Source organism: Streptopelia decaocto (genome assembly GCF_964273445.1).
Source record: "Streptopelia decaocto genome assembly, chromosome: 5".
NCBI lineage: Eukaryota > Metazoa > Chordata > Aves > Columbiformes > Columbidae > Streptopelia > Streptopelia decaocto.
Window position 1 is genome coordinate 47,329,162 of NC_138659.1, and position 25,968 is coordinate 47,355,129.

Consider the following 25,968-nt stretch of genomic DNA (forward strand, 5'->3'; position numbering starts at 1 on the left):
CTGGAAGTCCTGGGGTCAGCTCCTTCATTAGGGAGCACATTCTTCTCCTTACCAGTTACCTCTTGCCTCTGCTTTTTTTGCTTTCTAGTGTCTGTCCAGGAAAGCTTGGAAAGAAAATTTGGGAAACATGGTGGAACTATTCCAGTTGTGCCTACAGCAGAATTTCAAGATAGGATATCGGTAAGTAGTTGCTGTTGGTTTTTTTTACTGTTACAGTGTTCTGGTATTATAACTGAATTTTACCATTTACCAGTTTTACCATTGTAGCTATCATGGAGGGTTTTGCCCCAGGCAAGGCATTAGTACATAGTTAGCCTGGTGGCCAAACGAATAAAACAAGCAAGTGATCTGAACTGCTTAGGAATACTAGAAGTAAGGTATTTTTTCTTTCTTTTACTTGAGCCCATGCAAAATACCTGCAATATTGTTAAAAAGCGTAAGTTTTAATACAGATGCGTTTTGTGTTTTTAAGTAGTGCTAGATTGCATGTTGCTGTTCATGTAGGGTAGTTTTTCAGAGCAACAGATTATCTCTATTGTTAAGACAAACATGTGGGTTGGTTGTTTGGGTTTTTTTTTTTTAAACAGGCAGGGTGCAGGGAATGATTCTTTTTGCAGGCTAGTAAGGAAAACTCAAAAGCCTGTGTTTTTTCGCAATGTTTTAGTTTGCTGTGAAATACTTGATATTTCTGCTGGCTAACCTGATAAATATGTACATTCTTTGAACCCTATCTATCACAGTCTATAGAGCTTTTGTAGTGGGAAATACTGCCTCAAACATGACCAGAATTTGTTTTGGAGATCTTGTTGCTATAGGTTGCCTGGATTTCCAAACAGCTTTCAACAAAATCTCACACCACAGGCAGTTTGGTATGCTGTTTCTGTAACTAAAGTGTAATATAGATGAGAGCTGACTGAAGATTTGTGGAATGTTCTTTTAAGACTGAATTAATGAGCAAAAAAAAAGTCAGGTGAAATTCTTTTTTATCTAATGTGTAGCAATACATGGTGGGGAAAATTTCCTATAAAATGATGGGCTGTGAGCTCATACATTTGTATTCACATGGAAGACCTGGATGTAATGGCAAAATATACACTGAGAAGTCCATTGCAATCAAAAACCAAATACAGGGTTCGAGATTGTTCTGAAGGGAAAAGAATAAGACTGACTAATGATGCCATAATATCAACCCAGAGTGTGTCTGCCTTCTGAATGCTGCATGCAGGTTACGTCTCTTTATCTTCAAACATCGTAGAGGTGAAGAAAGTTCAGAGAAAGATCACAAGAATAATCAAAAATATGGAAGCTTCTCATACATGGAACAATGAACTAATCTAGATCCTATTGTCCTGGAGTAGTCCTGGGGTGGAGACTGTGATCTGTAGAATGAGTGGTGTGAAAATGGATAGGTAAGGATAGATTGTTCACTGGAAGGAAAAGAGAAAGAGGATGACGTGCTGTCAAACAAAACCAGTGAGGAGCAGAATGAAGAATGGGGATGGTTCCTGGCACAGCTGACAGTTAAGATGTGGAATACCAGGCCCAAGGCATGTGTGGAAGCTAAAAGGGTTGGTCAGTTTGCTTTTTAACACAAGTTCAGGAGAATGTGGGACAAATAATTGGAGGAGACAACCCAGTGAGTTGTGAAAAACATTAAACCATGCTTCCTCAGGAAGAAATTGGGGAAGTGCATGTGAACTTAGGTCACTGTCAGATGACAGAAACAAACTTTAGCCTGATCCAGTAAGATGCTAGCATTTTCATAAATGTCAGGCTGAATGAATAGCATGATAGATAGGTTCTGTGACTGAAAGGAATTTCTGTGATCTTTTAAATACAAGCCATAGAAACTGCCCTAATAATTTCTACATCCATCCCAAAATGGTATTTGAGGAAAAGCATGTGTTTTGTGAAGCCAGGTCTGAAATTGTTAAGAAGTTATAATAGTCAGATGATGGAACACTGAAGCTGATAGTCTGAATTAGGATGGTTCACCTCAGTTACTTGTTGTTCTGTGTATTTAAATTTTAATAGGAACAAAGTTATTATGGAGTCCCTCAGGACTAATACAGTGTTGAGTATGTGAACTGGGGACCCATACCCTTCCTAAAACCTGACAGTCTTCAAAACAATTGGAAGTAGTTTCTATAGGTTAACTCTTGAGAGCTTTTTTGTTTAACATGTACTGTGTGTTTTGAAGGCTGAAAACAGTAGTTACATCAATTAAAAAATGTTAACATTATACATCTAGCTAAGCATATAAAAGACTCCAGCACTTATGTATGAGGTTTCAGAATTGAATAGGCCATAATTAGCTCTTCGGGTAACACAGTGAAGGCAATTTAGTTTCTTACACCAGTCATCACAAGAAAATGAGCAAGCAAGCTTCAGTAATTATGGCAATTCAGTGTGTCATTGTCGCCGATACATGACTAGTACCTTTTTGTGTTTTGAATTAAACTCTGATTTCATTTCCTGTTGTTTCAGGGTGCATCGGAGAAAGACATTGTCCACTCTGGGTTGGCTTATACAATGGAGCGTTCTGCCCGGGTAAATATTGCATTAGTAAATGTACCTATAGGAAAAAGAACTTATGTGGCTTTGCAACAGTTTTTGAACATGTGGTACAGAATTTTTTAGTAATTAAAGGAGGAGATAAACAGTTCGTGATAATGGAAATCACTGTATGAGGTATTTCTGCTCTGTGCAGGGATGACCAGCTCTAACTGACTATAGTAAACATTAGAGACTAATACATGAAATTGAAAGGATTTTCTAGTAGGAGCTGTAGTAATTAGAAACTTTTTAGTTGTCCTCCTGTACCTGACTAATCTGGGGTACATGCCTTAGAGTGCTTTACTTTGTAATCAGCAGTTTTAGATTAAACCCTTTATACAGTATTTTTAGTTAGCGGGGCAAAGACTACTTGAGACATCTTGTCTCTCCCTGTATCTGAGGTATACATGGATCCAAGACCTGAAAAGAGGCAGTACAGTAAACTGGGAAAGATTTTCTTCTCTTTCAGATCTCAGTTGTAAGTGGAAGCAAGAAATTTTAGACTTGATCGTCAAAGGATCTGAGCTCTGATACCAGTCTAGCAGCTCTTATAATTTAGATCCTCTAAGCAAATCTAGTGTAGTTCCTATGGAGAAACTTGCGGAAGTCACACATAACCTTTTCTGTTTCAGCAAATCATGCGTACTGCCATGAAGTATAACCTGGGTCTGGACCTGAGAACAGCTGCCTACGTCAATGCAATCGAGAAAGTCTTCAAAGTGTACAATGAGGCTGGCCTGACCTTTACATAAACAGGCCATTACCGCTCCTTATTGTATCCCATCCCTCTCGTCGTTAATGTTCCCTCTTCTTGAGAAAGCTTATCACAAGTTTACATGTAACCACAAAATTTTCTTTTCTTCTGACATAATAGTGGATCCTATTCTCAAATAGTTTCAGCCCAAACTAGCCTTTTTTACAATAAAAATCCATGGATTAGGAAGTTGTATACAAGTATGTATCTGAAGATAACAGTTCATCTGCACTTGTGGGGGCCATTCTGGGTATTTCGCCTACAAAACAAAATGGTACATTTTATATACAGAAGAGTGGTCTTGCCACTTGAGCCGCTTCTCAGACTTCAGATCAGATACTGTACTAGATGAGCACTTGGCTCATTATTACTTCATGCACTTTTGTTTAATGATGTAATTTTGGCTTTGGCACTTTCAGTAAGGCCTTGTATGATCAATGCTGTGGCATTGTCAAAGGAAGATCGGGCCTCCAGCAGGGATTAACTTTGACAAGAGTTTTATTTTTATTTGTAGTACAGCTTCAGGCCTGATTCTCTTTAGGCAATGTTTTTTTGTTTAACTGTGCTGCTGTTACAGGACTGCCTTTTATTGCTTGTTCAAGCTAGTTTGACTATCACCCTGACATGTAGAGGTGACAGACTAATATTTTTGTAAGCTGAAACTACTAAGCAATTCAAGTTATGTTTTTAATCCAGTATCTACATAACTATTCTGACTATAGGTTGTTTCCTTTTTTTTAAAAAAAAAAAAAATAGTCTGAATCTGGTAAGCCATCATATGTAGTTTTTTTGGAATTCTGTTTCAGTCTCCTCCTTTCAGAGGCTTTTCGAAAATCAGATATTGCCTCAGTGAACAACTACAGTGAAACCGAACCCAGAAGTCATTGGCCAAAGTACAGAGGAGCTAGAATGCTGCTGCAAACTTAACCCACTGTCTTAACACACACAGCCTTTTTTTTTTTTTGTCATCAGGAGGTCTCGAAAGTCTCGAAAGTTTCAAACATATTAGAGTACAACAAAATGGACCTCACCACAATATTGGATCAAGCACAGTTTTTAAAGTGTAAGGCTTTTGTCCAATGGAGTCCCCTTGAAGTGCCAGATGTTATTTATGTAATGAATATGAATGTTTTTTTTAAGAGACAACTAGTCCCTCCCAGAAACTCATGCTTTTTTTCTAACTACTTTGTAACTGCATGACATAACCTGGAGAGAAGAGCAGTTATTAAAAAAAGTTGACCTTTCCAAGCCTACTATGCTGGTGTATTACTATTTTCTATTTCATGCAATAGCTTTCTGTAGTTACAATCAGCCTGTGAATCCTCACAGCACTTGTTTATTCATTACATGCCTACTGATAAGATACTGTCTCTGAGTTATCCTACGGGGCTCACTAATACAGATCTCAGTCTCTTGAACTTGCCTGTCAGCAAGACTTTTGAAGTTGGATATATTTGGTAAATCATTTCAGGTCTCTACTTTGTCCCCTCAAATTTTTGTGAAGAACTATTCTAGTAGTTAGCATGGAGCAATAAACCCGTGTGATGCATTTAACTAGTGCTTTTACTCCATCGTATATGCTGATATCCAGGGTTATAAAACTACTTACAATCACTTCAGTGCAGTGTATATATGTATTAATATATATATACTGGCATTTAGTTTTTAAAACATGAGAACCTTTTGAGCACAAAAGAATAACTGTGATCTATGGGTGGATCTCTAAACACAAAACCTGTATCTTGGATAATCTTTTTCAATGCAGTTTTTATGTAAACATTTATTAGACAGTAAAATGAAACTAAGATTTATGCCTGGCAAATTGTGGCCTACTTCCACCAAAACTCAGAGGCTAAAAACCTCACAGAAAAATCATTTGTGTTATTGAGAAAGAATCTTAAAGGCCTAGTTGTGTTATCTGGCAGCAAAGTTGTTGAAAGCAAAGTGCAGTAGCAGTGAAGAGACTCAGCTAATTTACTGTCATTCTGCCCCTTTTCCCCACCTCATTTTCTCCCCTCTCCAGCTAGTTAAGCACCTCTAGTTTGGCTCTGCAAACTTGAAAAATGAGACCCTTTCAAATGTTGGAGCATACAGAAACCTGGCAGAGCCAGCTCACTGGGTTATCTTCTACTTCCTACCCCGTTTGAAGAAAAAAAAAATCTCAAAAGCTGCACAGTGCTTGAATTCCCCAGTTCATTAGCATCTTCTATTCTTCTACACTCACATGTTAACACTTCCCAGGATGTCTTGAAAGAAAGCAAACCTACCACCTGGCATGACTTTACCCAATCCAGAGATGGGTCCTTAAGGCTGACTGGATTTCTCCTCAGCCAACTTGACAGCAATTGTTACTGACCTCTTGTTTACAGGGTCAGTAGTGGGGACACGAGACATAAATCTGAGCATATCCAAGGGCTGGTATAAGAATAATCTGCTGAGATTCTTGCGGAGATTGATGCCTGGAGTCTGACTTAAGATTACAGCACATCAGCTGATTTGCCCTTTGCTTGTAGGTGAACACCAGAACCAAAATGCATCAGTGATTCCAGACTTCTTATGAGGGCCTGTTACAAAGTGGGCTTGTACAGTGAGGCTTTGCTGGTGCTGAGCATTGTTGAGCTCAGTCCTAATGTGATGGGTTTAGAAAAAAGTAAAATTGGGTATTCCTTACCATGTTTTGTAGCACATACCTCTCAAGGCTTGGCAACAACGACAGAGACAACAAAGTGGTAACATTTCAGGCAGTTTCTATGAGTTAATGTAGTTTTAGAGGCCTGGGTGCAAAGCAGCTCCAGCCTATTCTTAGCACCTAGGCACAGCTGAAGAAAACAATCACTCTGAAGTGCAGGGTATAAATATTGTGTTTTCGTGGTTTTGTTTTTTTACTACAACTGTAACTTCAATTAGGCGTTAGATTAAACTTCTTGGGCAGTGCTCCCCTCTTCACATATGCATACCCCCACAAAGTTTTATCTTCCAGATAACAACATTGTCACCACTTTTATTCACTCACATTCATCGAGAAACTTGCCAGATGTTTGGCAAGGTCAGTCGGTACCTGAAGTTAGGTATGGACGCAGATTTGAACGTGCTCTGAACTATGCTTACTACCTGGAGCAAAAGACATCCTTACCACAGCAGGTGTTTGGGATCTCTCATGCAGCATTAAGTGCTGTTTGTGCAGATAGTTTGTGCTGAAGAGCATCTTGGTACATACTCTGAAGCTGGGAGTGAATTTCCTGAGAATGACAACTGCACTGTTCAAGGTTACATACTGCTGGCAGACTTCTGTATCTCTGTGATACAGAAGAGCACACAGGTGCTTCCTTTGTATTGGAACAGCTGAGGGGTGCTCATCAGCTTGTGAGACTTGCACACACATACGCGATTGTGACTTACACTTGGTGACAAAATGGGAGAGACCGACTCTCAAGTCCTTGACTTTGCATTGTGCCCCCTTCGAGCCATCCCTTCCCATGTTAAAAAAAAAGACTGTTTGTCTGCATTAGTAGCACAGCACAGCTTTAGCTGTTTGCTGTGTATGGTAATCCAGTCTTTCTAGATCAGTGATTAGAAATGTCTTTTTAATATGTGTAGCCAAAGGATTCTTAAGGAATACGTACAAGCCAAGTGGAGTGTAAGTATTTTCTTTATTTAAGAGTACATGTGTTAGAAATCTGTTTACAAAATTTTCAGTGATGGTACGTTTTCTTCATTGTCCAAAGCTTTTGCCCCATGAAGTTGCTTGATTCGCTACATTTTTTACTGCTTTTTCACCAGTTTCAGCAACTTTGTAGACTTCATCAAGAACTGTTAAAACAGAAAAGGAAAGATAACCGTAGCATCACTGCAATACCTTCCCCTTTCCCACCAGGTGTGCGACAAGGAGCAAGGCAGGGTTGGGGGACCTATCTGGGATTTCACTGGTGTGACGTTGTTGAAATAAACATTTCCGTACCTTTCTGACCAGCATCCTTAGCCTGTTCCACCGTTTGCTGCACAGTCTGGCCCACAGTGTTAACTGGAATTAGGAGAAAACCAGGTGTAAATCAAGCGGTCTTTATGCTTTCCCTAAACTCAGTAATCACATTTTAGAAAGGTTTGCTGAATGTTTCAGTGCTAGAAGATGACGAATTATTCTATAAGGATGGGCACCCTGGTTTAGTGGGAGAGAGATGCCATTAGGAAACTGGCAATAGTTCCCCATGTTACCATGTGTCTTGGTACAGATGAAGATTATGGAAGTTACCATCTGTGTCACCTGCAGTATCAGGAGACAAAGCCTGGTATAGAATCATGTGCAATGAAACCTTCATTTTAGTGGGCCTGGGTAGGAGCTGCAGAGGGCAGGCTTGGGCAGTTTGGTTGGTAAAGATTCTCCCACCAACAGCATAAAACTTGATGCTTACTGCCTGGAAGCAGCATGTCGTCAGGGCAGGGCATCCAAGTTTAATGTACAGCCTAATACTTCTCTTTTAGTTAGAGCAAATTGTACTCTGTAAGAGACCAGACTGGTTTTAGAGGCATGGAAATGTTGAGTAGAGGAGACATATTGAGACATGGAGACCAAGAGAAAGTATTGTCTTAAAGTAAAGGAATTGGATTATCAGCTTATAATAACTGTGATCAGGGAAGTCTTGCTTACAAGAGTCAAATAAAAATTTGGGGCAAACGGCTTTCGTTTGAACCTTAATTTGTTTTATTCCGCCTGGCTCCAAATACTATCTTTTAAAACAAACACTGGTGTGTGCTGCACAACAGACACCCAAGCGGGGGCTGACTGAGCAAGCCAAATTCCTCATGGACATGGCATGAAGGAGACGTGCTGCAGTGAGGAAGGATGTTTAAGTGGACTGGGAGTGTCTAAAACTTCAAAAGTCTCCAAGCTTGGATTGCATCGCTCAACCGTAGTTGTTTTGTTAAGTCTCTTGTAAAAACCAGTGGCCTATTTCACCTTGAGTTTGTAGGACACTTTCTAATGCTTTAAAAAGTACTAATTATCATCATGCATCATTTTTTGCTGCAGTTTCCTAACATGAATGATGTACGCTGCTCACAAGGTGTGGCTGAGGAAAAGGCTTCCCGTAGTGACCTTAGGTCACAGCTGCGTTCATGGCTCCTTGTACGAACCATGGGGTAGGTGCTAATTTTAGATGCTTACAAAGCCCAGTTGTATAATTCTGCACTTAGCAATGACTCATGAGACTGTGCCTTTGGGGCATGTGCAGGCACAACAGGCGTAGTTCAGAGACAAGGTGATTAAGAGATTTACAGCTACCCATTGGACAGTCTTGTTTAATATTAGCATAAAAATCCCCTTTTGTTTTCATCTAAATGGGGATTTGGTGGATACCTCTATGTATAATACTCCCAGAGTGGGTGCAGTACTGCTACTGATGCAAGATGAGTTCAGCATCATCATCGAGGTATGTGCTGATGGCACAGAAGTGGCCAAAGTCAGGCCAGTGCCTGGGGCCTCCCGCTGTTGTTCCAGGATCCAGCTCCAGCTGGAAGGGCTGTGCTGTGCCACAGGACTCGCTGGGGAGATGTGTGCAAGGTGCAGGCAAAGAGCTTCAGAGCTCTGGTGTCTGACCAGCTGGTTCAGCTTCAAGTGCTTGGGACAGAAGGACTGCTGGTGCCATCTAAAAACTCTGCTCTTAGAGTTTGTTGACTCCTAAACAGTTAAATCAGCTGAACACCAAGATTACTACTCAGTCCCTTCAAGATGACAAATACCACTTCCAAAGCATCCACATCAGTCTTACAGCATAGGAAACAGCACATAGTGTTTCCCCAGAAAGTTGAGAACATCAAAAAGCCTCCTCAAGATATGCATTTTTAGGGATGCTGTACAGCAAAAGCAGAATGAAGACATTCTCATTTGAAAACAAAAAATAAGCATAAAAATAATTGATTCCCAAATAAAACCAAAGTCTTTGGAACGGGGAGCAGTGGGTGTGGAATGAGGCATCTTTCATCTTCCTAGCAAACTAAACCAAGGATAGGTGGTAAATAAGTAGCAGGCTTTCCACTTGATCACTGGGCACATAACTAATATTTCTACTGCATTTGAAGTTACAGACAAAATGCTTGGTTTGCAGAGTTTACCTAACTGTCATATGAAGAAATACAAAACAGTCTCTAGTGTTTCATGTATTGTACTAAGCACAATCATTTCAGGAATCGCATGAGTCAGATCTCTTGTTTGTGTTAAAGCTTCACTAACAATGGCTCATCTAAATGGCACCCTATTTAAATTCGGGGTCGATTCTGCAAGTCTCTCAGCAGGACTAAACTTGACTTAGGTGCCCTGAGCCCCCACAGCTGCACTTGTGCTTTTGGTGGGGTGAGTGGTTGCGACACCAGTGGGGCCGGAGCACTGACAGCACAGCGGAGCTGACTTAACTGCATGTATTTGTGCAGCACCGAGCAGATAAAAGACCTCAGAGCTTCAGGAAACTAATCCACTACTCCACTACAAAACTCGTGTTTATCATGGCTGTTCATGTCAGAATACAGAGCCTTAAATAAACAGTCTTGCCTCCCCTCTGGGCTTTCCTCTGTCCTCTCGTCAGTGCATCACCAAGACACCCACACAGTAAAAGCCAGAGTGGGACAAGTTGTGAAAAACCAGTAGTTAATATCGGTCCTTCATTTCCTATAGTGTTAGAGGGTTTGGAGGTTGCAGTTCACTGACCACACTCTTGAAAGCATCTAAACCAGGGCTGTCAAACCCATTTTCACCGGGGACCACATCAGCCCCCCGGTTGCCTTTAAAGGCAACCGGGGGGCTGATGTGGTCCCCGGTGAAAATGGGTTTGACAGCCCTGGTCTATAGAGTTCCTGCCCAAGAGAGTGATTTGCTCCCAGCTGAGGGACAAAAATCCTGCAGGGGTGGCAGCCAAGCATATCCTTTAACGCCTAAGACACAGGAGGAGGGAAAGCAGCAACTTATATTTACCTGCCGCCTGTGCAGCGCTTTCGGCCTGTTGCGTGGCTTCCTCAGCAAGCTTCTTCCCAATCCCGAACATGGCTGTGCTCAGTCCTCTCTCCTGCAGAGGATGCGTGAGTGAACCCCTAAATTCAGTTCTGTTACAATGTGCAGCAAAGTGCAGCTTTTTATAGACAAAGCAGGACTCCTCCCAGTAGTTACAGGGCAAATGCAAGCTGGAACATGGAAAGCCATGAGCCCTTGCCAGGTGATTAATATAGGAGGCATAAAGGGTGAAGGGACATTAGGGTTTGTTATGTTTTCCTCCCCAGAGAGAGGGCGTAGATTAATCGGCAGTTTTCCATGGCCCAGGAATGAAAGCTTTGTGTTTCCATGTTGAGGAGTTGGTAAACAGCATGTGTGCCACAGCTGTCCCGACCAAAGCTCCCGAAATGGTGCCGTGCAGAGAGATACGGAGACAAGCACAGTCCATTGGGAACCGAGCAGAAAAACATTGCATTGCAAAACACGCAGCTGAAGAATTGCTTAAATCAACTTCGGCATTTCAAAACCTTACATAGAAAAGTATCAAGTTTCAGATGATTCTTTCCCACATTTTTTTTCTCATCAGTGAGACATAAAATTCCTGTCTATAAAAAGAAATGGGAGGAGTTAACCCTGCTTTTTAATGTATCTGATGAAATCTTTGTTGTGTTAGACAAAGCTAATGATTTTGTGGTGTGTCATAATTAATATTTTAACCCCTTGTTTCCCATGCCTGGCTCAGGAGAATGAAGACAGAAGGTTTGTGTCCTTCCCCTCTGTCCCCAGCGTGAACACTCAGGCCTCAGCACAGCACGCAGGGACCTGGGCAGCAGACCAGGGCTGGTGGGGGCAGCCCAGCAGCCTCTGCCCACCCTTTCCAGCTGCAGCTCCAGGCTCACACCGCCTGCCCCAAGTGACAAAGAGCTGAGCTGCCACCTTGTCCCCAGGGCCAGGGCCAGCGGGGTGGGAAGTGGCACAGGGCCAGCCCGCAGGACAGGACAAGACAGGCTGCCCAGCACGCTGTCCCCAGGCCACCCCGGTTCCTCCTGCTGGGTGCCCATACACTGCCCAGCCATCCGGGAGCTGCTCCCACCTCAAACAACCAGGCTGATCAAATAATTGTTGCTGAAAAGGGGGAAAAAATATAACCTACCTCAGAACAAGGGGTTTATTCATCAAACTGATGTTCTGCCTACAGTTACCAGCATAGCAGGCTCTAGGAATACCTCTCCTGATCCCAGACATATCACTTCATGAACAACAGTTCCTCTGCAATGTTCCTTCCAGCATTACAGTAAAAGTTCTGCTTTCTTCCAACCATTGCAGTTTCTTACCAATCACAAAGTCCTGCTTCATGTCAATTAAATTTAATGTGGAGGGATTTCTGGGGCTGGGGACAGGATTCTCTGCATCATTTTATCTTCTGACAGCGGGGAGGGGATTACTCACCAAATCTGAAAGAAAATTCTACCAGAATATGCTCACAAAAAAATAGAAGGAAAGTGACAATTTTGTTTTTAAATTAATGCCTTCCTTGATTTCAAGTCAAGGGGCATTGTCAGAGTTTAGAACTGACCTACAGTGCAGAAAAATACCCTGAAATATTTCAGATAACTCAGAACAGCATTTGACCCCTGGAAATTCACTGCACAGCAGCCAAGCAGTAAACTGCACCCGTTGTTCCCTGACACAGCCTCAATCACCCACAGCTGGCCCTGCTTGCAGGAAACAGCAATTTCCTAGTCCTGCTGGGCTGCTGCTCCACTTGCTGACAGAGATGTGAGAAGACAGCGGGACACAGTCAGCAACAGGCTTGTGTATTCGGTGAGGTGACTGTTTACATTATAAAGAGACACTAGAAACACCCCTCTTCATCCTATCCAAACTACAAAGGGAAGCACAGTTCCTTCTCTTCCCCTCCAGTACTGCAAATGGTGCTCTTTTTTTTTTCCAACAGCCACATCAACACCAGCTCATTAACAACTTCCGCAAGAGCAGATTGGTACAGCTCCAGCACTGATGCTTTGACTTCCCAATGAACATGAGCGTAGAAATAAAACTCCAGAGACAAACCTAATTGTATTACACTGATGCAGGTACATATTGAATTATAACACTAGAGGAAGTACGTGCCATTGCAACACTCCTACAAACAGGAAGGTGATGATTGCCTCACAGGAGTAAAAACACACAGCATTAAAACACACTGCAGTTTTCAAATATAAAAAGGACCTATTTTGTGTTATAAGAAAATCGTCAAAGCTTGAGTGGCAAACATCCTCAAAGCTGAGAACTGACCTGCATAAAGTTTGTATCTTCATGGTGTCTGACCTGAAGCCCGATATGCAGTGCTACTTTGACATATTTCCAGTACACACCAACACTAACATAACCACTGTGTACATTGGCACCTTTGCCAGAAGGAAGGAGGAGGCTAAACAGAAAACGGTTGAACTGAAGGGTGGCAAAGTTACGGGTGTATTCATTGAGAGAGGGGAAGCCAGATTTCTATGGTTTGTTCCTGTTTCATCTCACCAAAAAGTCACCTCCTCTGTTATTCATGCTTGGATGCTGTTCAGATCCAAGGGAGAAGAGATGGAAAACTTCTCTTGTCTCAAAAGGTAGAGGATGTGCAGCAGGGCCAGCTTTGAGGAAAAGCAAAAGCTAAGTATCTCATTAGACTGAAAGGGAGCAAAAAAAAAAGCGCTTCTGTGCTGAGGATCTTGGTTACAACTAGCACCAACAAACAGTCCTTTCCTTCTTTTCCTGAAGATACACGAATCAAAGCCTTTGACAAACTCCGCATGTGTTCTTTGGTCACGGTGGCATCGCTGGGGATGCAGGAGAGAAACGTTCTGCATCTACAAAAGGGAAGTGGATGACAGTTACAATGAAGAGCAGAAGAAAAGAGAGTAGAATAAAGCCAGTACGCCAGAAAGAAAAGTAACAGCCATTGTACACAAAATCTTATCGAGGCAGGCCTCAGGAGCCAATTGCTCACACATTTGCACCTTGGTTATGTAATCCCTTTAGCGTATAATGACCAGCGTTCAGCTGAAGGCCACAAGGCCTGTGCTAAAGCCAGACGTAACTAATCGTGATGCTTCAAAATGTCTGAAGCTGCAAGGTCGGTAGTCTCTGTAGTGTCTGATCAGGCGTTTCGCAGGTCACTTTCAGCTCGTATGGAAGGGCGGGCTGACCATGTCTTCAGGTCAGCAGTCGCTTCAAGTGACACTGGCCACACCTGTCCCGACCAGGTTGTGTTTGGTACCGGCCAGAGCACGGTGCCCGTTCCGGGAACGTTGCAGGAGCACACAGGGTTTTAATTTCCAGACAAAGGCGCGGGTTTGTTCGCGTTCCTCTGCGGCTGCGCCTCACGCGCCGCGATTTACCGCAGCCGCCGCGCGCCCGCCGAGCGCGCGCAGCCGTGCCCCGCCGGGCTCGTGCCCCGCCGGGCTCGTGCCCCCTGCGGCCGTCCCGTCGCGTCCCGTCCCGCCGCGGCTCCGCTGCCCGCCGGCGGCGGCCTGGCTCCTCCCCGGCTCCTCCCGCCTTCCTCCGGAGCCGATGGAGCCCCGCAGCCAGCGCCTCTCCCTGGCTTCCCCCCGGTGCGGTGGAGTCCCCGGCACCAGCCCGGGCCGGTGCAAAGCGCGGGCACATCCGCGCCGCGCGGGGTCGCGCTGCAGCCGCCACGAGCGCGGGGCACAGTCGGGAAGGCAGGTGATGTCCGCGCGCCACCCGGCGGGCGCGCGGGGTAACGGCCGCCCGGGGCCGGGCTGTCCCGCGCCGGCGCCAGCGCCAGCTCCGCCCCGCGCGGCCGGCCCGGGCTCCTCCCGCCCGGCTCCCGCTGCCGGGCGGCGGACGGTGGGGTTTGGCCTTGTCTTGTGCTCCGGCGCGGTCCCGGCCCGGGCTCCCCGGGCAGAGCTGCCTCCCGCAGGGTCTGGCCCCAGCCCTGCGGCTGAGGGGCCGGCCCGCCGGTCCTGTCATCCCCTGCTCTTGGAGCTCGGTGGAATGGATGATTTTATTCCTCGTTTCGGGGTAATAAAGCCGGGCCTGTGAAAGATGTGGCTCAGCTGAACTGCGGGTCTCTCACACCCCAGCCGGGTCACATCCCTTGCCACCTCCTAATTGAACTGGAAATCTGTTGATCATCTGAAATCCCAAGTATAACTATTCTGGTGGCTTGTTTGTACAGATAGAGGCATGCTGCTGGTAACACTTTTTAATATCTGTTTTTGCCACATCATCAGCAGTGCTGAAGCCCTTTATTCTCAGCCACAGTGGCTGATACTGACCCATGAGGTTGTAAGAGACCTGGCTACCAGGAGTGAGCAACCCTGAGCATCTTCACTTGGATCATTCAGTTGCGTAGGATTGTGGAGACATGCATTTGTTGAGATTGCATTTGTTGAGAAGGACATCGTCCTTTTCACATATTTGCTTTCTAGAGTAAAAATCTACATGCAGAGTGGTTTTAGTAAGATAAATACTAATTAGCTCCTTCTACAGCGGTCAGTGGAAGTGGGCACTCAATATTCCTCATTTCAAATAAAGCACAAGAAGCCCCAGTTTTCATTTACTTGTTTTGCCATAATGACAGCACAGCAGTGGAGTAAAGACACATTACATTGTGTATTTCTGGGGAAAAGCACTGTAGGATAAATTATGTCAGTGCTGTGTTTCCATATTTGAAGACATCTATGGATATTGATATAGTAGTTTCATGTCAAGCACTCTGAAGAAGTTTCCCTTCTTCAGTGTTTTCAAGAACTGAAGTCAATGATATACTTTAATTCCATTATTTAGAGTGCCTAGGCCTGAAGAGAATGTGTATTTTGATTTTTATTTTTTAACAAAACCTCTAAATCTAGCACAGTGAAAACCTGTTGATTGTGAATACAGAACAGACATTCTTTCTTAATTTCTTATTCACTGATACTAGAAATTGGGTAACTTTAATAGGAACTCTTATCCACCAAAAGCAGTGGAAAGATTTTTGGGTTTTGGCAGGGATAGCTCTTAAGCAACAAACGTGTTCATCACATTTACCAAATGCAATCTGGTGGCTGTTTATCACAGCAATGAGGTGTCATGAAATAGCAACTTTTTTTCAACATGCTAATGTAACCTAAACTGAAGTGAGGACTTGACTAAATAAATATTTGGCATTGCAACTACATGTATTTGAAGACTATTTTAATGCATGTACACAGCGGAAATACAGTTGAACAGTATGCTAGTTCTGACATTCCCTGAGTTTGCAGATTTTTTTACTTTGAAAACTGATTGATCTTTCACAATCTTATTTTTTATTGTTGTTTTAAAGTCGTTTATCTTCTCAAATCATAACAGAAGTGCAGTAATGAAAACAATAGGAATGATTACAAACAAAATAAAAAGAGCAAATCCTCCTGAAAATCAAACAACATCATCTCTTGTCTTAAGCTGTAATGATATTATATAAATTTATGGGAATCATACAAATATTTCTTACTTCAGAAGACATGTCTATTTGCTCAAATTATGTCTGGTATTGCCTTTTTGTTTTTCAATTTGTTTTCCGACTTGTAGCTAAGCTAAGATAGAAAGAAACAAATGGCCACCTAAAAAAAACTGAAAATCATGAAGCTTATACTTTATATGAAGTAACTCTTAAAGAAATTACTGGAATATTTTTCCTTTGTTGAAGCACTAGAAAAAATGTGTGGAAGTAAGCAGCTTTGAGTACATCTGTCTACATGTTGGGTTCTCCCTTCAGCAATATTTTACAGGTCTATATAATCAAACAAGAACATCTCAAAAGGACCTTCCAAACCAGAGTGTGAACACCAGATGACAAAATCATGCCGACCTCCACGACCCAACGTTGCCTGCTTGGAATTCGGTTATACTGCTATCCATGGGAAGCTCTGATTCACTTCAAATTGATACTCAAAACGAGATTTGTTTAATTATGAAAAGATTTTAATACAGTGCAAACAGTGCACCAATCTTGAACGTCACGAACTTTACAAAATGGTAGCTTTCAAATCAAAACTAAAGGGCAAACCAGCATTTTATTGACATAGTTTATTTGATGTTAAAGCCAGATGAGAAGCTTCTTCCCACAATAATTCTTTCTATGCTTCATAGAATGATGTAATCTGTAAAGGAAAAGATAGATCAGTGCCACATGATTAAGATTTTTTTTTTACTTATACCTTTATAGGGCCTGAAAAACTAGTTCCCAAAGAAGTCAGGTGAACCACACTGCCTTTCTTAGAAGAACATAAGGTTCACAATCTCACAATACTGTCATGTGAATAAATAAGAGCCTAGATTACACCATTTCTGTAGAGGAGCTCCACAAGCTACAACTGCTTTACCAGCTTTCTGTTTAAGACATTGCACTCACTACACCAGCTCCCAGACAGACTGTTTAAGGTCCTTTAAAATGAGTCATTCACACCATTTGTAATAAACCCAGAGTTTTCTCTGTAACGGTTACTGCCCACAGCACATCCAACTCACTTCAGGTTTCTGCAGCAAAGAGATAGAGTCTAGGACTTGTCTAAAGAGTGTCAGGTTTGTTTATAAGGAATTTACTTGAAATAGTATCTCTAAGAAAATAAATCAGTCCTCGAAACAGAAACCATACTACTTTTATCTATTTAACACACTAAAAAACAAGGTGTGCTATCCTTTCCTTAGCATACCTACAAAAGGAAAAATGTAAGCCTTGTTTACAATAAGACTAAATAAGCAATAGTTTTAGCAACAGTATATCTGAACTGTCTGTTATTTCAGTCTTTATACTAGTCAGGTATTTCATGTAAATGGAAGTCATAAATTATCACCTCAGTAGTAAGCACAACAGTCTGTCTTTGTCTAAATCAATACTAAACCTATCGTCATGACTACAGGCTACTGCATGTCTACCATTACAAAGAATTCTGAAGTCATACCTGTTGTCCATTTTCCATCTGAAGTATGTTCATTTACTGAAAAAGAAAAAGCATTAATAAGATAATAGTTTTATCAATATATAAAGGGTGAGTGCCACGAGGATGGAGCCAGGCTCTTCTTGGTGGCAAACAATGATAGGACAAGGGGTAATGGGATCAAGCTGGAACACAAGAGGTTCCACTTAAATTTGAGAAAAAATTTCTCCTCAGTAAGGGTGACAGACACTGGAACAGGCTGCCCAGGGGGGTTTTGGAGTCTCCTTCTCTGGAGACATTCAAGACCCGCCTGGACATGTTCCTGTGCGACCTCACCTAGGCGTTCCTGCTCCAGCAGGGGGATTGGACTGGATGATCTTTTGAGGTCCCTTCCAATCCCAAACATACTGTGATACTGTGAAGATAGCGCTTTGAGGCTTTTTACTGACACAATATGCTTTTTTCAGCACCACAGGGAAATGCGAAGGAAAATATAAAGGGTTTTTACTGATATAGAGGCTGAAGACTGAGATTGCACGCACCCTCTCAAACTGAAACCTATTTCAGGACCTAGCAATAGCTGTTTAGAGCTCGATACACAGAATGCAATTGCATATTCAATTAGACCTACAGGCTACAATCATTTATAGCCATCCACACTTCTGTTTGATCAAGTTTCTTTTAAAAAACCATTTCTGTTTAGAAGGCTCACCTGTCAAAGGCTGTCACAAACTACACAACTGAAGTTGTGACATTAAAAGGTAGAGTGGGGATTTTTTGCATTTGCTCTGAACACAAACACTGAGTGGCATCCTTAACTACTTATTGCAAACTTTTATATGACCTCAACTAACAATAGTGCCACAGAATATATTAAATAACACAAACTACTTTAAAATACTTTTCTTGAAACTGCAGTGAAAACAGAATGGGAATTCTGAAGGAGTGAGAATATAAAGGAAGCACCAAAGAAAACTTTTAACAGTCAGGCATCAGCACAGTTGATGTCTGACTTAAAAGTTCAAGAAAAACTATTTAAGTATGAGTCATCGTTTCAACAGTTTTCATGACTACATGGTGCGTAACTCTCAGAACAATACAAAATTACCTGAAGATGTCTCAGAATCAAGTGCCTACACTTTTCTGAGGTAAACAAGTTTTCACAGATCATGTAGGTGTACTCCAAAACATAGTCCATGACTCCTATTACAAATTCCAGGCTACACTATCATGTTTAAACATGCATTTTTCAAGACAAAGCTTTAAGACAGAAGTGTATTCCACAAGCTTTTTTTCTGTGATGCAGCACAGAACTCTACCAAGTTTTCCAGAAAGCACAGAAATTCATGTCTTTAGTTTCAAGTCTAACACAAAGATTAACAAAACCTGTGAACAAATAAGATCTAACCTATGCATACTTATCAATTAAAAGATCATTGAAAATGACATAAAAAAAACCTCTAACCCCAAAAAATCATTTGCATACTACTGAGGATCACACGCTCATTTGAGAAGCGCTTGATCCAGAAGTCACATCTGCAATACAATTATATATACCAGCACACAATCCTGGTCTTGTTTTCTGAAGTGTTCATATGCTTTACAAGAATTTCTACGAACTGGACAGCTTTAGTAATTCAAGTGACAGTTCAACATGTTGTGTTGACACTCGATAAAAGCTACCTTCAAGTGCAAAATTCTTGAAGGGAAGAAGTTAATTCATACTACTGGTCCCAGTGCAACACTAAATGACTCCCTTGACATTCACAAGAGGGTGTCAGTGTTACTACTACATCAAATACTTATTCATGCTGTTATACAGTAGACAATCGTAGGACTTCTTTATTAAAACAGCATTAAAGCAGAAAGGTAAAGGGCTGCAAATCTTGTCTAGAACTTTGCAGTAACACTGGCTTCCTTCCATTCAACGATAACAAGACCTTCACTTATACAGGAATCGAAGAATTTAATTTCATGAAGCAATCTCTATCGTTTGTGTCTCAGCTTGGAATACTACAGTGCAATAGTGAGATACAGTTTAATGCTGACAACTGTGTCATTTCCAACCACTGTCTCAAATGCACAAAGCTGTCATGTGACTTAGCTTTCATAAAGACACACAACTACTTTCACACAAAGGTCAAGTTACACATGCAATCACACTATACTACTTTGATTTGGAATGGGGGGGAAGGGGGTGGGCACAGTTTGAACCAATGCCTCAAATCAATAGCATTGAGTTTCTTTCTTCTCATTCAGGATTCCTTAGTTTAATGATGTTTCACTGCTTCCAAAAGTCTTGTTTGTTTTTAGCCAAACCTCATTTTTAAGTTGCACAGAATGAAGTTCATTCTGTACTTATCTGAACCTCTACAGGACAGAAGCAAATTTAAAACAAACATGCACGCATGCAAGGCAGTACAGTGCTTTAACTAAAAACACAGACATCTCTTTCAGTGATGTATAACTCAGTCACCACATCCATGCTCATTTTCAGTACCTGCTAGATACTTCATTTCTGATGGAGAATTCCAAGAGAGTAGAAAAAAGCAGAAGTCAAGATTACTCAAGTTCACAATGTCAGAGCACTTCAGCAGCTACAAAGCTAAGTATCAAAACCCATTGCCCTATGTTCCCTCGTTAAAACACTCAAAAAAACCTACTTAACCGTACAGCTTACTCAGTATTTTTCAGAGAACAAAAAGCTGCTATGGAAGATGTCTTCACATGTGGGCTATTCCTCCATTTTGGTGTTTTTTTTTTTGTTTAAGGATAGAGGAACTCTGTCTCCCCCCAAGCTGGACATCTGACAAACTTGTATGAAGTTCCAGCCCCATCACAGGAAGCTCCCACCAGGAGAAAAGACCCCCACTATCTTGGGAATCAGTCACTTAAGCCCAGGATAAAGCTGGCATTCTACCTTATTTCTATTTACACACTGTCCTTGCTGCCTACACCACCATACATCCTGAACAAAAATCTCCCCTATAAATAACATCATAAATAACAGTAACTTGGTGGAGTAAGCATTAGATATTAAGGTAGTCTGAGTAACAAGTGTTAAAAATATCTATTTGTACATCGCGAGGCTGAGTTATGAAATTAGAACAATACTGTTAGGTTTATGAAAGTTTAGTTCAAGTGACATGTAAGAAACAATCATGTAAGAAGCATTGTTTCACATCATGTCAGCTAAGCTTGCAGCAGTGAGGAGCAAAACAAAGCTACTGAGCTGCTAAGAAGCTATACAACACCACACAGATTACCTTCTGATATCCAGTAGAACAGGTGAAAGAAATGGAAGAAAAACAATGTTATTCTGTTGAAGAGTTTCTAATAACATTTTAAAGGCAACACAGTCACTTTAGCTTACAGATATCCTCATCCTACCTTTTTGCCAGCACCAACATTTGCCTTGGCTGTGCCCCTGACTTTCTTCATTCTGTTCTTACGCTCCTTTCGCTGCTTCCTGGAAGTCTTCTTCTTTTCATACAAGCCATGCTATTAAAGAACAGTTAAAGTTCCATTTAGTTTCAGGCACCAACTTCTAAATTTTTTACTGTTTCTAGACTCTTCAAATACTGTTTGAATCAGAAGCATTAGTTAAGTAGTGGGACAAGTTCATTACTTAATAAATGACTGAACACAAAACGTAAACACTAAAGTAGCATATGTACCAGCCTCATCTCTTATGTTTCTTCAAGACCTTTGGTAGTGGTTAGTTATCTATTACTGCTAAATGGCACTGCTAACATGAATTTTGCCTTTGCAATTCCCCTATAATAAAAAACAAAAATATTTTCCTATTTTGCCAATGTATAAACTAGCCAGTACTATTCTAAGGCTTTTTACATAAGCTTTCATACAGGTAAATCATGAACCACTAAATACTTCAGATCTATCCTAATTGTTTTCAAGTTCCCAGAACACAACATACCCTGGCAAGCCTGTGCTTTGGTTCGTTTTTCTTTGCATAGTCCAGAGAATCATAGATCATGCCAAAACCTGTTGTCTTGCCACCACCAAAATGAGTTCTGAAGCCAAAGACGAAAATTACATCAGGGGTTGTCTTGTACATTTTTGCCAGCTTTTCCCTGATTTCTGTTTTGGGGACTGTGGCCTTCCCAGGATGAAGAACATCAATCACCTAAAAAGGAATTTTTTACAAGTTATCTAAGAACAAGAGAAAGTCAATATCCAGTACAACAGCCAAGTACTACAGACCCACCATGAGCCCAACACTTAAGCTAACCCATCTTGGCAGGAGAAAGTATTATTAGTTTGATACCAAAGTTTCCTCCTTCAAAACAGTTCACTAGCTCACCATCAGGATTCACCTTCACCATGCACCAACACATTTGAACTAATGAGCTCTTACAAGAACTCCAGAGGTTTTAAGGGCACTTTACTTATAACAGCTGAAGAACACTTGCAGCCCAGAACCAACAGACAAATCATTAGAGACAATTTTCTGTGTTCCTTTACCATCTGCTTGCGCTGAAGCAGTCTGTTTGTCATGAACTTCCTGGTTCTGATGGTCACTGTGTCATTCTGCAAGAGAAAACAGAAAATAAAACAAAATAAGAGCTACACATGCAATCCAAACTTAATAAACATATAAATGCACAGTACAGCAACGCTCAGTAATCGCTAACTGATCCTGAGCTACAGAAAATACCTCTCAAAGTACAAACTGACAGACTTATCCCCAGATTCCAAATGCAGCAACACAAGTACTGGACCGCTCTGAAAAGCTGAGGCAGCATTTAATGGAACAGATGGAGCATCCCAAGTACTACAACAAAAGTTTCCTTAACAAACCTTTACATTACAGTTTCCTTAATACAGGAGCTTCCTTAGAAAACCTACACGTTACTGTTTCCTTAAAGCTTCCAGGCAAGATCCGCACAGACGAGCATAACCTACAGCACCCCCCTAACGCCCTCAGAGAAGAGGTGCGATGTGGCAGCTCCTGTCCAGGCCTAGGGCCGCTCTTACTGATCAGGAGCAGAGCGACAGAGCGGCGCAGGCACCGCACCCCGGAGCTCGCCGCAAACAACCGGCACCGCGGCGCCGGGCCAGGCCGCAGGAGCCCCGGCTGCCGGCGGGCGGACAGGCCCGCTCAGCCCCGGCCATACCCGCGCAGGCCGCTGCGGGCAGAGCGGCGGGGCCGGCCCGGGCGGCGCGCGGCCCCGCGGGGCCAGGATGGCGGCGGCGCGGGGCCGATTGCCGCGCGACAGCACCCGGCACTCACCATGGCGGCGGCGGCGGCCCCGGCAGCGAGGGAGCAAAGGAAGAAGGTCCGCCCCACAGCCAATCATAAAGCGGCTCAGGGGTCCTTGCGCTGGGGAGGAGCCGCGCTCAGGGGTGTCCTGCCAAGAGCCGGACGCGGAAGAGGCGACAAGGGGTGGCTTCTGTGTGCCTGCTGAGCAGAGTGGGGCAGCAGGCTCTGTTAGGGTCGGTGGGGCTGCGAGCGCGGCGAACTCTGCGCAAGCAGGCTCAGCCCCCGGCCGGGCGGCGGGACTGTCGGCAGGGACACGGCTCCGCCGGCATCTTTCGTGGGGCCGTCCGGGAGACCGCTCTCGGAGGACTCCAGCCGTGCCCCAGCAGGGGGCGCTGCAGGCAGAGCCCGCTCTGCGCCGCCGCCGCTCCGCACAGCCGTGGGGGCGGGCTCTGTGCCGCCGCGTGCAGGCCTGCTGGGCGCTCGGGGCCGCCGCCGGTCCCGGTCCCGCCGCCGCCATGGTGAAGGAGCAGTTCCGCGAGACGGACGTGGCCAAGAAGATGTGAGTGGGGCGGCCGGGGCGACGCCCTGCGCGGCGGGAGGGTCCCGGGCTGCCGCTCCGTTCCCCGGGGCTGCGCGGCGCCCCGCGCTGAGGGTCCCGCGGTGCGGCCGCTGTGGAGGCGGCCGGGCAGCGGTTCAGCGGGCAGGGAGCGCAGCGCGGCGGGAGGGCCGGCTCTGGCGCCCTGCGGGGCCGGGCTCAGGCCGCTGGCGGGGCTGTGTCGCTGGGCCGGCCCGGGAGCGCCGGTAGATCCCCCGCTGTGACCAGCTCACTGCAAAGCCGCGCTGCTTGTTGTAGTTACCCTGAAAGAGCCCACTGCGGATACAGTGTGGATCAATTTGGCTTCCTCTGTATTGCCTTTAAATACATATGTGTGGGCATGCCTGTAGTTATACGTATTTCTGCAAATATACGTGCGCATACCTAAGTGTTAAACTCCCTATCCTAGAAGCCACATCTGTTTTGGCATGAAGTCTCCAGAAGAGATGCGTCAGCAAGCTCACATCCAAGTGGTCAGCAAGAACTTGTATAGTCAGGACAACCACCATGCTCCACTGCAGTATGGAGTACTGGACCATCGCATGGTGAGAACCATTTTCTTTTTTCAAACCGTTTTTGTAGAATTATTTGAAGTGGCTAAAAGTAAGTTGGGATGACCGAAATGTACTGCTCATCCAAAACATGTGTGGGTATGTCTCTGCTTGAATTGCATAGACTGTCAGTTGAAGTGACAGCTGCTTTCTTCATGCACTGGATGGTTCATAAAGTGTTCTTTTGAGGCAGGAGATCTATTCTTTCTGCCTAGTTGTTGGGAGACCCAGACCCAGCCATCGACAAAATACCATATTGCAGATTAGCAGGCTGCAGATCCATTGCAAAAGCTGAATGAATTAGCATCACTGGTATCAGTAGGGTCTGTGTGAAAGACGTTTTTCTTAAGGAGTGTGTGTGATGCTACTGACTTGCTTCTGATGCTGGGAGAAAGGAGTAAGTGCGCTGGGTCTGCTGTCAGCATAGCTAACTTGCTTAGGAACTGTTGTATTTTCTGTGTACTCGGTTGCCTATAGCTAAAACTTTTTTTTTCTGTGTATGTGTTCTCCTCGTCCCAAAGGGAACCAGTGAAAAAGACCGTCCCTGTGAAACCTGTGGGAAAAATCTGGCTGATTGTTTAGGACATTATGGGTACATTGACTTAGAACTGCCCTGTTTTCATGTTGGATACTTCAAAGCTGTGATAGGCATCCTACAGGTAAACACAGTTATGATTTGTCATCAGTTTCTAATCTAGAAAAAAGAAATTTTCTGAAGAGGATGCTTGAAAGAGTAATTGAGAAGGCTTGGTTGTGTTATGGTTGTGTTATACATTTCATCTTTATCCATCTTATACTTTGTAAAAGAAATGTATTTAAATACCTGTCTTAATGTTTTTATTTTATATAATCCATTTTATTTTATATAATCTCATACTAAGTAATTTAATCCATTATTTTTCTGTAGTAGTTTGAATTATATGTATGCAGTATAACTTGCCTTTTAGGACATCCTGGTAAATCAAAGCTCTGTTTGCTTTGTACCTGGATTTTTAAGATCCTACAGAGCTTAGATAAGGATTTGCCTCATTGACTGTATCACTGACTGTATTTTTTTAATGTACTTGTTTTTGGTATATTAGAGCATATGAATTGGTCTTTTAACCAAGACCATTGTATTTAATTTAAAAAGTTGTGCTCCATTGAAGAACTTAAGTTATAATAGATGTTACAACTCTGGATGTGTCTGTTAAACAACTGTTTTTATATACGTTTACATTTAAGATGATCTGCAAATCCTGTTGCCGTATCATGCTGTCGGTGGAAGAAAAAAAGCAATTTTTGGATTACCTAAAGCGACCTGGCCTTACATATCTTCAGAAGAGAGGGCTAAAGAAGAAAGTGTCTGAAAAGTGCCGGAAGAAAAACACTTGTCCTTATTGCGGTGCCTTTAATGGTGAGTGTTGGCATTAGGTGTTAGTGGGAGTTGTCTGCTGTGATTGTTTTTACCTTGGTGGCTCTGATAGGCATCAAACTCTTGAATATCCCTGTTCGTTCCACAGCTAATGGATATACTCTCTGGCCTTTATTAAGAACCTGGTAATTTCATTCTTAATGCCAAGCACGTGCTTTCTCACATCTCATTTATGTGGATAGAGACATGTCCTACTTGCTTGTTTTGTTTCATGCGCTCTCTCTTCATGGCAGTAAACAATATTTGATACTCAAATAATGGAAAAAAAAACCCACAACTGTTTAATGTGTTTTTAAAAACATTGGGAGCTATTGTCAGTGATCAATACCTTAACTTAGAAGCATTTGTAGACTTTAATTTTGATTAAACTTCATTTTTCATCATTGTATGAAATTATCTTTTGTAATACTAGATGTGTTTGTCATCTTCTAAGAGGTTATGTTTTGGAGTTTGGCAGTATTTGAGCTGTGATGATCTTGGGTTACATGGGAGTTTGTTCTTCAGGGAAGAGTATCTTAATAAGATTTCACATTTGTTTTTCAAAATACATTTTTTTCTTTATGTTCTCTGATCAAGTGGTACTGCTGTTAAAGGACTTTCTGTGTTACAGTCATAGTGCATAGTTAATTCATAAGTCACAATTTTACATTTTTAATTAATTAAAATTTTGGCTTGTGATGATCAACAGCCTGAATAAAGAAAGAGCTGCTTCATTATAAGTGCCACATATACATGTAGCGGGCACAAACAATAGGCATTTACAAAATTAAGTGGTAGGTCAGCATACCTCACTAAAACCAGAGTTTGGAAAGCACTTGGACTAATCTGTGGAAGTTTTATGAATACTGTTACCTGCATGACGTGAAAACGGTTGTCAGATTCTTTTTACAATTCACTTCTAAAATTACTTGAGAAGTTAGTGGAGTGATATATAAATGGCACATCCTGGTCCCGTTTTTAGTGTGTGAACTTAAAAAAAAA

General features: G+C 42.7%; 3 protein-coding genes across 5 annotated transcripts in view; 2 read left to right on the plus strand and 1 right to left on the minus strand.

The window, feature by feature from the left end:
- The window catches only part of GLUD1 (glutamate dehydrogenase 1), a 29,201-nt gene extending 24,638 nt beyond the window's left edge, over nt 1-4,563 (plus strand). Inside the window, exons 11-13 of the mRNA XM_082052883.1 lie at nt 89-180; nt 2,488-2,550; nt 3,189-4,563. Coding sequence (XP_081909009.1) covers nt 89-180; nt 2,488-2,550; nt 3,189-3,308 — 275 coding nt within the window. The 3' untranslated portion in view covers nt 3,309-4,563. The remainder of the gene's footprint in view (nt 1-88; nt 181-2,487; nt 2,551-3,188) is intronic.
- An 11,662-nt stretch (nt 4,564-16,225) lies between these two features.
- Nucleotides 16,226-22,547, minus strand: RPS24 (ribosomal protein S24). 2 transcript variants are annotated; one of them, XM_082053740.1, is made up of 6 exons: nt 22,458-22,547; nt 21,689-21,754; nt 21,141-21,350; nt 20,594-20,704; nt 17,228-17,263; nt 16,226-16,426 (listed from the first exon to the last, which is right to left on the minus strand). In XM_082053740.1, exons 1-5 carry the CDS (start codon nt 22,458-22,460, stop codon nt 17,261-17,263), a joined length of 393 nt encoding a protein of 130 aa, XP_081909866.1. In that variant the 5' UTR covers nt 22,461-22,547; the 3' UTR covers nt 16,226-16,426; nt 17,228-17,260. The 2 variants fall into 2 exon arrangements, with proteins under 2 accessions (XP_081909866.1, XP_081909867.1); XM_082053741.1 differs by lacking the exon at nt 22,458-22,547 and adding an exon at nt 22,409-22,415 and having other exon boundaries at nt 21,689-21,755.
- Nucleotides 22,548-22,682: 135 nt separating this feature from the next.
- Nucleotides 22,683-25,968, plus strand: part of POLR3A (RNA polymerase III subunit A) — a 34,854-nt gene continuing 31,568 nt past the window's right edge. For both annotated transcript variants that reach the window (XM_082053738.1, XM_082053739.1), the window contains exons 1-4: nt 22,683-22,986; nt 23,432-23,567; nt 24,095-24,232; nt 24,798-24,969. In XM_082053738.1, the coding sequence (XP_081909864.1) occupies nt 22,943-22,986; nt 23,432-23,567; nt 24,095-24,232; nt 24,798-24,969 (490 nt within the window). In that variant the 5' untranslated portion in view covers nt 22,683-22,942. The remainder of the gene's footprint in view (nt 22,987-23,431; nt 23,568-24,094; nt 24,233-24,797; nt 24,970-25,968) is intronic.

Coding starts and splice junctions, on each gene's coding strand:
- RPS24 (XM_082053740.1), bottom strand. Junction 21,351..21,688: donor TGCTTCAGCGCAAGCAGATG/GTAAAGGAACAC, acceptor ATTCCTTTTTAG/GTGATTGATGTTCTTCATCC. Junction 20,705..21,140: donor CAAAGCACAGGCTTGCCAGG/GTATGTTGTGTT, acceptor GTTCTTTAATAG/CATGGCTTGTATGAAAAGAA.